General features: G+C 38.5%; 1 protein-coding gene across 1 annotated transcript in view; it reads right to left on the bottom strand.

Moving 5' to 3' along the window:
- Positions 1-8,132, bottom strand: part of KATNA1 (katanin catalytic subunit A1) — a 36,119-nt gene extending 27,987 nt beyond the window's left edge. Inside the window, exons 1-3 of the mRNA XM_082474775.1 lie at positions 7,992-8,132; positions 2,512-2,686; positions 952-1,109 (exon numbers count right to left, since the gene is read on the bottom strand). Coding sequence (XP_082330901.1) covers positions 952-1,109; positions 2,512-2,673 — 320 coding nt within the window. The 5' untranslated portion in view covers positions 2,674-2,686; positions 7,992-8,132. The remainder of the gene's footprint in view (positions 1-951; positions 1,110-2,511; positions 2,687-7,991) is intronic.
- Positions 8,133-13,378: the final 5,246 nt, after the last annotated feature.

The following is a 13,378-nucleotide window of genomic DNA, read 5'->3' as shown; positions in this document are numbered from 1 at the left end:
GGCTTATTGTAAGAAATAAATAAAGTAACATGTGTATCCTATATTAGCGCTCAGAACTCCGTGAGCACTCAATATCTAGCACCTATCATAAAATACAATTGAGAATTAACAGTTATAATGACAGAATCTTAAACACCTGAAAAACACCTGAGCAATGTTTTAATGCAAGGTTCTCAAACTGGTTAAGGGACAAAGAACCTGAAAGTCAGTGTTCTTTGTACAATTCTATTTTACACTAATGTATTTAAACCCACAATATAAACTAGGAAATCTGTTATGTGAGTAAAATAGATAAATGACACCCACTTGCACACCTGTCAGTTAAAAAATATGCAGTGGAACTAAGCATAATTGGCTCTTTTGCATTTCAGTAAATATCAACTTTCACTAATTGTTCATTTGCTGGCACCAGGTAATAGGAAGCTGGGGATAAAAATACCAGAGAAAAACCTATAATTGAGAACATTTTATCTTTTCTTTTTTTCTGTGAACTAAAAAGCCCATTTTTAAATTTTAGCAGCAGTATAGCTTGATAAATAGCAGTATTCTGTGATAGCTTTTTGAGAACCACTGCTTTAGTCTAATTCCCTCACTTTACATAACAAAAAGCTGAGCTCTAGAAAGGTTATGTGATTTTCCCAGAGCTACAAATAATAATACAGACCTAGAGCCTAGATATTTCAATCTCCATCCCCATATTCCTTCCATAAGATAACAGTGCCTCCACTACTTTAAGCTCATTCACAAAAGCATATTTTTGGTCTATGTCTACCTAAATTTAATTTACTGAAATGAGGCAGAGTTACATGATATACAATTTAAGAGTTACAAAAGGTATTCAGTAAAAAACCCTCTCCCATTCCTGTCTCTCAGTCCCCAGTTCTCTTCCTAGGTAGAACCAATGCTATCAGTTTTCTGTGCCAGTGTGTTTCTTAAAGGGTCTCCACTTACCTTCGTTCAACAGGTACAGGCAGGGACCAGACTTCTCCCTCGGATGCTGGAAGCTCATGCTGTGCAGCTTTTAATGGAGTGCTGTCTAGTTTAAAGCCTTCTAGTGTTTTCATGATATCCTTAACGTGTTTAGCTTCCACATTTATTTCCTGCCAAACCTGATTTCAAAGGAGAATATGGCTCTTTAAATCTCTGTAACTAATAAATCACTGCCAAGATTAAGTTGGGCCATTTATTAAAGATGTCAGAAGCCTCCATTTTGACATCAGATATCCAGGAAACCATACCAAAATATTCTGTTGAAATTTTAATAATGGTTCATGAATTCTTTACTTCTAATTGCAAAATTAATTCTGATAAAATGAATTAAGTATCCTGGCTACTTAAGCCATCATGACTGACTTATGGTTCTTATTCAAAGTGCATAACAAATTTAAAAGTTAGCTGTAACTTCAAAGTTTGGTAAAAACAATACTTTTGCAAGTTGCGCTTTGATGGTTCTTATGCTACTTAATTGACTTTAAAAATGCTGAACAGAATCCACTAATTTCATAACTCACTAATCGACTGCATCCCACAGTTTGAAAAACAAAGCTTCAGAGGATAAATGGCTCAATCCACACACAACCAATATATTTTTTTAAAAAGCAGTCTTGATTCAATTTTAAAACTATATATATATATACACACACACACACACACACACACACACACACACATATATATGAAATACTGAAATGAAGTTAGTAATATTTGGTTTTAAAACTAAATGATTTAAATATCCTTCTAAAAAAGCTTAGACTTTTTAAGTAAAAGCTGCTGGCCTAAGAACAAAAGGTCTTAAAAGTCTTTCAGTGACAAATTTAAGACTCTTTATGAAATAAAGTGTTTTCCCCTTCTAATGTAAAATATGCAGAGGCAGACTTAAGGAAAGAGTTAAGTTCAAAGAGGTAGAATATTTCTCTCTTTTAAAGAAATTTAGGACAAATATGGAATACTATGAAAAAAGCAGTTTAGTAGAATCTGAGGGATAATACTCTACCTAGAAGACCAGCACAAAAAGACTATTAATTTCTATAATATTTCTCTCCTGTGACATTGTTGAACCCTATTATAAATGCCATATTCAATTGGACCTGTTTATAGTTTCTACCTATAAACTTTTACTGGTCCTCAGTGACTAAAGTTCCTCACGTGGGATGCAAGTATGGTCTGCTTTATGATGTTCTATAGAGAATATGGTACTTGTGAGATTCAGGTGTCATCTGCAGTTTCAACAATAGCTTAATAAAGTCAATTCTAATTTTACCAGGTAAAAATGTGATCTAGAAAAAAATTTCAAAACCATTACTATTAGATTCCAAAAATTAGAATAACTGAGTAGAACTCATCATACTGATGATGGCGAATATGGACTAATATAATAATCAAGTTTTAAGAAACATTACATACAAATCCACGTAATAAATTATACACTCTTAATGTATAGCTGCAAAAGCACTACCTATTTACATCTGAGTATTTTAAACCATTAAAACAAACATCAGTCATGATTCTTACCTGTTGCCATTTCTGCTGGAGGTATGTATCTTTGACTGAGTATAGATACTTGTTCATTTGATCAAGAACTCCCTGATAATAGACCATTGCAGAGTCATAATTTCCCAGCAATGCATATTCACGGGCCAATTTTACATTCTCACTAATCATAAGAAGACTCATGCTCAATTATAAGCTAAAAAAGAAAGAAACATTTAATATTACCTCTTAAAAATAAGTACTACAAAGAGTTTTTTAAAAGTATACTTTCCAAGGATCCCTGAAGACGCTCACAATGTACTTTCCATCTCTATACATTTGTTCATGCTAATTTCCACTCCTTCAAAGAAATTTCTCAGTTCCCACAGTCAAACCCTATCTATGTGTCTAAACCCCACTCAGATGGCAATTCTCCCAGTATGTCAACCTTCTGAACTTCCCAGTTCAAAATAAGCCCTCCCCCTTCTAAAGTCCCCTGGCACTTTACTGGGGCCTTCATCTCAAGGCACTTGTCTACCTTGAACCTCTAAGTTCTTTTAGAGCAGGATTTACAGAGGAAAGGTCTGAGATGGTAACTTCAGTGTGTGACGTACAAGTCTTATTGAACATCTGCAGAACAAATGTAGAATGTTAGATCATTTTTTGGAGGGCACTGTGACACAGCAGAAAACACACGTGTTTTGAGGTTAGAAGAATCTTGGTTAGAACTGTAATTCTGCCACCTTTGTCAAGCCCCTTAACTTTAATGAGCCTTAGTTTTTAAATCTGTAATTGGGATAGTAACTATTTCCAAGAGTTGCACTAGAAGGAATAAATGGCTATTTAGAGTACCTACCGTAGTACTTGGCAAAGAGTAGGTCTTCAATAAATGCTAAACGCATCTTCCCTGAAACTTTCCATATACAAGAACTAAGCACAGTCTTTGTACTTAGTAGGATGTGGATATATGGATATGGGGTTTTTATAGGTGGGTTTTTACCCACCCTCTAGACAGAAGCTAATTCCAATCACATAAAAATCGGCCCAGAAAACAAGGGGAAAACTGATCAACTTTTTATGAGGTGAGAATCACCTCAATTTCAAAACTAATTAAGAGCAATAAAAAGTCCATTTCACTTATGAACATGATGTGGTAATCTTAAATAAAAGATTAGCTAACTAAAAAAAAGAAAAAAAACGATTAGCTAACTAACAATGTATCAGTGCGCATACACACACACACACACACACACACACACACACACACACACACTCCATGACCAAGAAGGTTTATCCCAGGAATGCAATTATAATCTAAGTTGAGAAAATCCATCCTTGTAATTCCTCACACTAACGGACAAAAGAACTTCATACAAAAATGGGTAGCGCATAAAGGCATAAAGTGTAATTCATGGAAGGGAAAACCCAAACGGTTAACAAGTACAGATAATAGTAATAGAAGAATGCAATGAGAGACCCCTTTTACATTTACCAGATTAAAAAAATTAATAAATCCAATAATACTAAGTATTGGCAATTATTTGGGAAAAAGGACATTCTCACATACAATGTGTGGGCATAAACTGGTATAATCATTTTGGAGAACAATCTGGCAGTACTTAGAGAAATTATGTATGCATATATCCTATCACCCTGCAACCCTACTTTTCTGTAAATATTCCAGAGGAAATTTCACACAGATCCACAAAGGGACTTGTTTTTGGATGTTAATGACAGAACTGTTTGAGAAATCAATAGTTGGAAGTAATCTATCTATTCCCTGCTAAGAAAATAGATAAGGAAATATGGTGGATTACTACGTAGCAGATGGAAGCAATGAACAAAATTTGCAAATAGCAACATGGATAGGTCATCAAAATACAGGGTTGGGTATAAAAAATACTTAGACATAGAACAAGGTCTAAATGCCAAGATCATTTTATAAACTTAAAATTATGCTATATTTATTGGGTTGGCCAAAAAGTTTGTTCGGGTTTTTCCCTAAGATGTCATGGAACCTGTACGAACTTTTTGGCCAACCCGATATATATGGTGAATAAAACACTCTTTTTTAAAGGACACATACACACCTAAGAATACATATTAAATATATTACAGTGTCTGTGGAGGGTGAGATAGGGAATTATGAATGAAAACAGAGGATGAAGGGTAGGGGAGCAACCAAAAATAAACACAACAAAAGAAGGGCCTTATATCCATCAGTGATCACAGAGAGCCTGTACGGTGGCTCTCAATGACCTCTGCTTCCTGGTGTCCATACCCTTGTGTAATCATCTCCCCTTGAATGTGAGCTTGTAACAAATGGAATATACAAAAATAATGGAACATCATTTCTGAGATTAGACTGGGACTTCCACCTCGCTTACTGTCTTTTGCTCTCTCGTTGGACTACTCTAAGGGAAAACCAGCTACCATGCTGTGAGCTGCCCAGTGCAGAGGCCCACATGGCAAAGAACTGATGGAGGCCCTCAGTCCAACAGTCAGAGGAACTGAATCCTGCCAACGACCATGTGAGGGAGGCAGGAAGCTGGATCCTCCCTCAGCTGACCCTTGAGATAAATGCAGCCCTGACTGATACCCTGACTACAGCCTGTGCAAGACCCTGAATCAGAAGCACCTAGCCAAGCTATGCCCAGAGCCTGACCAAAGAAACCGTGAGACAATAAATGTTTGTTGTTTTAAGCCATTAAGTTTTCGGGTAATTTGTCATGAAGCAATACAGCTATGAACTGAGGTCTGTAAGTAATTCAAGACTGAGCATCTGAGGTCCAAAAGAAAAGGAAAAAAAAATCCCATGACTGAAAAGCATGACCACTGAAAATATTCCATCTTAATAAGAGCTCTGTGGTCAGGGACCAAGGCTCTCTGTTATTTTATGGATATATCCCCAGCACCTAGAACCATGCTCCTTTCACACATCAGATACTCAGTAAATCTTTGAATGAATGAATACTGTCAGGTTTTGTCTAACTACTAAGATTTCTTACCTTTGTCCAGTTTCTGACCCTCAGCACTCTCACACTGCTTGATCCTCAACTCATCCCTACCAGAGCTGTGTGCCTGCTTTTGCTCTGAAGCTGTATATGCCCTACAGTGACACTCGTCTGAGCAATAATGTTAGAAGGGTACAGCTGCAGCTGGCTGCTGGCAGTGTATCGCTGATCTGGATAAGCAGAGACAGCAAGACTCTAACGTCTTTTCCATCTCTCTCTCTTTTCCTTAACAGACTCCCTCCAGATCTTTCTTCCCTTCCCCCAACTAAAAAAAAAAATCTAAATTAAGTTGTTACTTATATATAGGTTGTCCTTTTGTATTTCTGAGGGCCAGGGCTCAATGTTCCAAAATTCACAGAAGTCACTCCAGGCCTTCTTTGAAGGTTCCGTGTTATGGCTACTTCTTTCTAGTCAGATAAAATTCCTGAGGAGCCAATGAATTGACATTTTCTAACAAACAAATGTAAAGTCAATCCAAGGCCACGTTAAAAATGACCTGAAAAATTCTTGGTTATCAAAGAAACGATGTGTTTACTGAAAATGTATCAAAATACCATGCAATGACTAAATGTTAGAAAAAAAACAATTTTTCCTATTCTTTTAGTATCATTCTTCTTCTCAAATGAATGTCAACACTGTAAATTTATGAGATTCTTCAATTTTCAAGAATATATCTTTATCATTGCCAAAATTACACTTTAGGAAGACAGAATTTGGGTCTACCTGACACAATATCTGGCAGTACTTGAAGAAATGAATATATGTGAAGAAAAGCCTGTAGACCAAATTTTAACCACAGTGAACTGTAAACACTGCCTGTTGGTTCAGTTAATAGAACAAAAATGAGGTTATAAAATTATAAAAAATGAGACTGTCCAAAAACACACTGTTGGTTTTTAAAGAGAGATTGTTAAAGAGAAAAATAAACATAAGCATAGGTGGTGCATGCTTTATCTCACAGCAAGCTTTTCCTTTACATGATCCTTCCTATCAGAACCACCCTTTTGCTTAAGTGTACTATTTATTTATTTTAATGACTAAATTCATTCATTTAAACTAAGTAAGATGCAACATGAAATTTTAATTCAAATAACAGAGTCAAAATTTTTTTAAACACTAAAAACTCAATATTACAGCAAAATTTCTAGCAAACAATGTGATGCTGTGTGGTCCACAAAGAGTATCTTTTTAACCAATCAAACAGCTAAAAAACAAACAATCCAGAACCATTGTTGTAAACAGAAATTCAACATTGTTTTTAATACAGTAAATTCTACAAGATTCTCTAATCCTTAGTATTTGTCAGAATTGTGATACCAGTTTCAAAATAAGATGCAGATATCCGTTGTAGACTATATAATATGCCTAATACTGAATCTATAAAATGTAAAAAGGTCTTGAATAACCAATGCCATAAAGGAGCTTTATATAGCTTTTCATAGTCTAAGAATGTTGGAAAGTTGATTGGCACTGCATTTTTTTTTTTTTTTAAGATATGAAACAAGTCACAAGTTATTAATACTAATACAAGACAAAGAGTTTTGCCACTATTTCTTTGTGTGAGAACTCACTGATTACAAAAACCATCTCCTTTGGAAAAGAAAATAAGGCTGCACACTGTGATATTTAGGCCTGTATGAACATCACAAGAATCTTTCTTGATACCTTGGTGTTCTAGCATTGTGACTATGGGGCAAAGATTTATCTCACACATTCTAAAACGTTAGGAATGTCCTCAGCAGTATCTAAAGGTCTGATTTCAAAGAGGAAGACAAATGAGTGCTTTCAAGAGAGCAGCAATGTTAGTAACTGATATAAAAGTTAGTAACTGATATAAAATTGGCACTTCGCTGTTAAAAGAGAAAATTATTTTTGAGTAAATAAGGGCCTGAGACTCTCCACTGCAAGGCATTAAGGATCCACGTTCATCGCTAACTTCATCACCATATAATATACAGTATGAAACAAAGTTTCGAGGGATAACGTTTTGGAAAGGTATCAACTCTAAACAAAAAGGGCCATAGCCTCCCAGAGGACGCCCGGCTCCAGAATAAACTAAATAAGAAATAACATCCTCAACAATAGCACACCTACCTAACAAAACATAAGAAACGAAGCTGCATCCCCAAAGTCAAGGCTTTGGGTTTTTTTTTTTAGGGTAGAGGGTTTCGGGCGGGGGTGTGGACGAATTCGGGAGAGGACCAGTCAAAAAAGCGAGGAAATAAAAACAGGTTCTCTCGGCCGGAGACTTCTCTAAGGAGACAGGCCTAGAGTGGGATCGGCAGGAGCCCCCAGAAGTCTCCGGCCGGACAGGACTCCTCCGGTAGGGGGACCTTCACCCGAGCCACAGGTGTCAGCGACAACAGCAAGGACCTAGGACCTCGGCGCAGGCACCGGCAAGTTCACAGCAGAATGCGCAGTGGGATCGCATCACAGGCTCCCGAATCCCTCGCCGACCCGGCCACGTGGGTCGGGGATCCCCAGGAGACCGAGAGAGCCAACACTCACCTGTGTCTCCGAGGCTCCTCGGGAAGCCGCCCAGCGGCAGGCGGAGCGGGAGGGCCGAGCGGGGCTCCGGGCAGCGAGGAAGGAGGGCCCTGCCCTGTCCTGCCCCAACCACCGTGTTTTGCGCTCACGGACCCAGCACTGCCTGGTCCAACCGTCACCAGCCTCAGGGCGCTGCTTCCACTCGCCGAGAATTTGAAGGCAAACCCGCCAGGGTCACTTCCGGTGCTGGGGGGAAACCTCGGTGACTCCGGCGCAAGCGGAGCTATGCCCTGAGAGCGAGGACGCCGGGCGGCGTGCGCGCGCCGGACGCCGGCTGGGCGGGGTCGACGGAGGTGGGGCGGGGCCGACGTTGGAGGGGCGGGGCCGGCGGGGCGCGCCTGCGCAGTCCCGCGCCAAGCCTCCCGCGCGGAGTGGGCAGAGGCGGATAGTAATGACTCAAATTAGAGTTACCATCTCGTGTTCCTCAATATGTGTTTTGCAGTGCTTCCTCACTTTTCCTCCCACTTGATTTTCATCACTCTCTTCAGAGGTTAGGAGGTCAGAGTGTCTATTTTACAGGTGAGTGTCAAGGGTCAAACAATTCGTTTGTGACATATCCTGTTTTAGAACCAAATACTCAGAATTTGGCTGAGGCGCTTGTCACGACATAACATGAATAAAATAGAGAATGGGTAAACAAAGGTATTCGGACACAATGATGGTGGAATTTTATATTCTTGATTTTTTTGGTCAACGTTTTAATGCAACCAGACAACAAAAGTATATTCCACGATGTACAGAAACATACGTACCCGACAGTACTAGTGGCCATGCTTCCTCCAGGATCTCCATCCTCTATTTCCACCTAAGGTGGCATAGAGGCACTTAAGACACGTTATCCTTTAGGAGTGCATGGTAATTAAAATTCTGATTTTAAAGCATCCCATTAAATTTAACACAGACTTATCTAAAGGCAATTCAAGGGAAATACATCCATTCAGTCCACAGATGTTTACTGAGCAACTAATACATGCCAGACAGCGTTGTAGGCATTGGGTAAACGGTCAACAAAATAGAATGTTTCATGAAGCTGAAAGTCTTGTAAAATTCTCAACTAAGTAGAAAATAATAGTTTTGCTATGATGGATTTGAACTTAATTGTGATGTAAAGTATAATTAGTATAGGAAAGTATAATTAGTATAGCTTTTTGAAATGAAAAAACAATTCAGGGAGGTACAGGTTAATTACCCTAGTTAGACTGAATCAACCTTCATTTTTTATATGAGTGAAAAGGTATGTTGAATTATAAAAGCAATTTATAGTCTAAAAGCTTCTCAAAGGGCACAAAATAAATACATATTACATGACTCCATTTATATGAAATTCTAGAACAGGCAAAAGTAGTCGACAGTAACAGAAAGGTGGTCAGTGTTTGCTTGAGGCTGGATTGGGGGTTGGGAGAAGTGAGGGGAAGGACTAGACGGCAAGAAGGCATGCGGTAATGTTTTGAGGTGATGGAAATGTTCTATATCTCAATTATAGTGGTTAAGCAGGTGTATATGTTTATTAAAACATTGAACAGTGCACATAAAATGGATGCATTTTATTGTACATAATTTATACCTCAATGAAGTTAATTTTTAAAATTAAAAAACCTCCAAACAGTGGCTTACATTTACTACTTCTGTCTCTTCACTAGTTGTACTAGTCTAGGAAGACTAGGGTACCCTGTAGTAACCTCTATAAATTGAAGAGGTTTCAAACGCCAGGAATTTTTTTCTTCTCATTTACTCTATATGTTCACGGTAGAGTGGATGCAGGCACTGGGACCCTGGACAGTGGAAAAAAGAAAATGTGATAACTTGCATAACTTCTGCCTGGACACGAGACGTGCCACTTCTGTCCACATTTCATTGGCCAGAGCAAGTCATGTGGCCAAGCCTGATTTCAAAGAGATGGGACATTGAGCTCTACAGTGTGCCCTGAAGGAAAAACAGAATATTTGTGTACCGCCCTCATGACTACTACACTAGTCATTTCTTCTTTTACAGTGTGGCTTCTACAACCACCATCCCTCTAAAATGATTGCGTCCAAACTGGGACTCAGAAAAATTGGAGATCATTTTTTCTGGTGAATGGTGACAGTAATTTGGCAGGATCATAGGACACATACCGGGAAGTTAATGAAAAGTAGGTAAAAAGGTAGGTGCCAGTAAAGAGTTTAAATTTTGTTCAACAGGCACAAAGGAGCCATTGAAGGTATTCAAATGAAGGCATAATTTAGACAGGAAATAGGAAGATTGATTTGGCAACTGTAAGTAGAAGGGTTTGGAGGGGAGAGAGAATAGATTGGGCGACTCTTGCAAGAAATGTTGTGACTCCTGGAATTACACAGGAGGGAACGACATGCAGACCATTTCTCGACATTATGTATTTGCTGTCTTTCTTGCCCCAGTAGGTAAACTTTAATGAAGTTAGATACTTCCTCCATTTGACTAGGGCAATGTCTAGCATATTGCAGACATTAATTAGATATTTGTAGAATAAATACATTAAATCTGTAAAAAAAAAGTATTTGGAGACACTTTTTACATTTCATCACAGAAATCTAAAAGGACTTTCAGGACTAGTTTCACTCACCTGGTTTATTGCAACTGGCAGTCCTCCTCTACCTCCTTCAAAAATTTGAGCCATCTCTTGGGATACAGAGTATGTATAAAACTAGAAAATTCTAACCATGATTAAGAATCTGCTAAAAAAAAAAAAAAAGGAGAGGGAGTTCTTTGGTGGCCTAGTGCTTAGGATTCCAGGCTTTCACTGCTGTGGCCCAGGTTAAGTCCCTGGTCGGGGAACTGAGATCCTGCAAGCCACGGATCAGAATCTGCTGAATTTTTAGATTATGTCACAGTATTTGCAGCAACAAACTTGAGACAGATCCCCAGTGCTGTTCACTAACCTTATGCACATTCTTCCTAAATAATAGCTTCTGTCACAGACCTGCTACTCCCAGATTGCTGAATGCCATAGGAAAAAAAAAATCACACCACCTTGAAGATTGATGCACCACAACTGCATGATGTCTAACCCACCTGAAACATATTTTTCTGCATGTCCCACCTCAGTTATCTCTCTTACTCTTCACATTAGTTATTTCAGACTTTTACCACTGTCCTCATGCCAGCCACATACCCCTTTCTGCCCTTTCAGCAAATCACTATGTCTCCATCTTCAGAGAAAATAGAAGCTATCAGGTTGAAATTCCCTCAACTTGCTCACTGAGGCAGAGACTGCCATCTGCCCACCAAATACACATTATCCTTGGTAACAGAACCTAGCTTGATTAAATTGGGCTGCCTGGAATAAGGACTACATTTTCCAGACTCTCATGCAGTTAGGTGTGGCCGTGGATCTAACTTTTGGCCAGTGGATGTGTTATATAGAACTTTTAGGAAGGTACCTTACAGGGAGAAGCCCTGAAAATCCCCCTTCCAGTCACATCATCCCCTCCTCTCACCAGGTTAGAACAGGGAAAAAAAATGGATCGAGTATAAGCAGCCAACTACTGACCATAAATGACCTTTAGGATTTAAGCCATGTGATGAAGATAGCAGAACTGAACAGACGAAGTGTGGACTGACCTTGTGGAGCTGTTATACCAGGTGTGGACTGCCAACTCCAGATACTGTCTGTCTAAGCAGTCGTTGTTTTGGGTTTCATATGCAGCATAACCTAATCCCAATACTTTGACCCTCCAACTTAACAAATGTCTCTACTTGACTCTTGCCCTTCGGTTTTGCCTCCTATCTCAAAGAAAGTGTATCTTCCTTTGTCTAAGCCCCATTCCTCCACTTGAACTTAAAGATTTTATTTTTTATTTCCATTTTATGAATTTATATTTGGATAGGCAATGCATTTACATGGTTCAAATGCAAATGATACAAAAGCTTATATAGTGGGAAGTCTTTCTACTATTCTTGCTACCTTAGAAAGCCAGTTCCCATCCCCAGAGACAGTAACATCAAACTCGTTAACTACCTTCCAGAGATACTTTTATTATACATGCAATTAAATAATGCAATTTATTGGACCTCTCATGAGCTTTCTATAATTTGCCAGTTTATGTCTTCAATCAAGGAAAATTTCCTTTTGGTAATTTCTTATAGCTTCTATTTTCTTGTTGGGATTGCCTATTTGTACATTTATGAGAATGTTTTTCTTTACATCGTCACGCATAGTTATAAGAGCCATTGTAATATCTTTGCCAATTCCAGATGTTGGAAATAAGATCTTGGGGTGAACCTCCACTGATTGTGTTTTCTCTTGAGACTAGGTCATATTTTTATATTTCTTTGTATGCCAGGTAAGTTTGGATTGTATCATGGATGTTGGATTTATTACGTTACACTCTGGATTCTGGGACATGCCTCTGGAGGTGTTTCGTTTGCTTGGTTAAGAAAGCAATTAACTTGGTTTGATTCTCTTTCTGTTGGGCAGCATCTCAAATGTCAGTTTAGTTCTTTGATTCTTAGGATGCTTGGATTCCTCCCCACACATATGTGATTCGTGATTCAGCTAGAGATTTGGGCCATTCTCAGGCAAGATATCATAAAAATGAGACACTCATCTAATGCCATTCCTCTCTCCCAAGTGTTGACTTCCACCCAGAACCTGCCTGCTCTTGGTTCCACTTCTGCATCTTTAGTTTTTTTTCCCCCTGAATTTATAGTTGTTACATATGATAAAGTCAATCCATCAGGAGCTTACTTGGTTATACTAGAAGCAGAATCTAGAATTCTCTTTCAAGTATGTCATTTGGTTGACAGTTGGATAATAAACTTGAAGGACCAGAATGAAGTCAAAGACTCCAGTTAGGAAGTTACTACAATAATTCAGTCAAGAGTTGATGAGGGCCTTCACCAGTCAGAATGGCCATCATCAAAAAATCTACAAACAATAAATACTGGAGAGGGTGTGGAGAAAAGGGAACCCTCTTGCACTGTTGGTGGGAATGTAAATTGATACAGTCACTATGGAGAACAGTATGGAGGGTCCTTAAAAAGCTAAAAATAGAACTACCATACCACCCAGCAATCCCACTACTGGGCATATACCCTGAGAAAACCATAATTCAAAAAGAGTCATGTACCACAATGTTCACTGCAGCTCTATTTACAATAGCCAGGTCATGGAAGCAAACTAAGTGTCCATCGACAGATGAATGGATAAAGAAGATGTGGCACATATATACAATGGAATATTACTCAGCCATAAAAAGAAACGAAATTGAGTTATTTGCAGTGAGGTGGATGGACCTAGAGACTGTCATACAGAGTGAAGTAAGTCAGAAAGAGAAAAACAAATACCGTATGCTAACACATATATACGGAATCTAAAAAAAAAAAAAAAA

This window comes from Balaenoptera physalus, assembly GCF_965194825.1.
Source record: "Balaenoptera physalus genome assembly, chromosome: 9".
In the NCBI taxonomy this organism is placed as follows: Eukaryota; Metazoa; Chordata; class Mammalia; order Artiodactyla; family Balaenopteridae; genus Balaenoptera; species Balaenoptera physalus.
The sequence above is the reverse complement of the archived record's forward strand: the minus strand, read 5'-3'. Positions and strand labels throughout refer to the sequence as shown.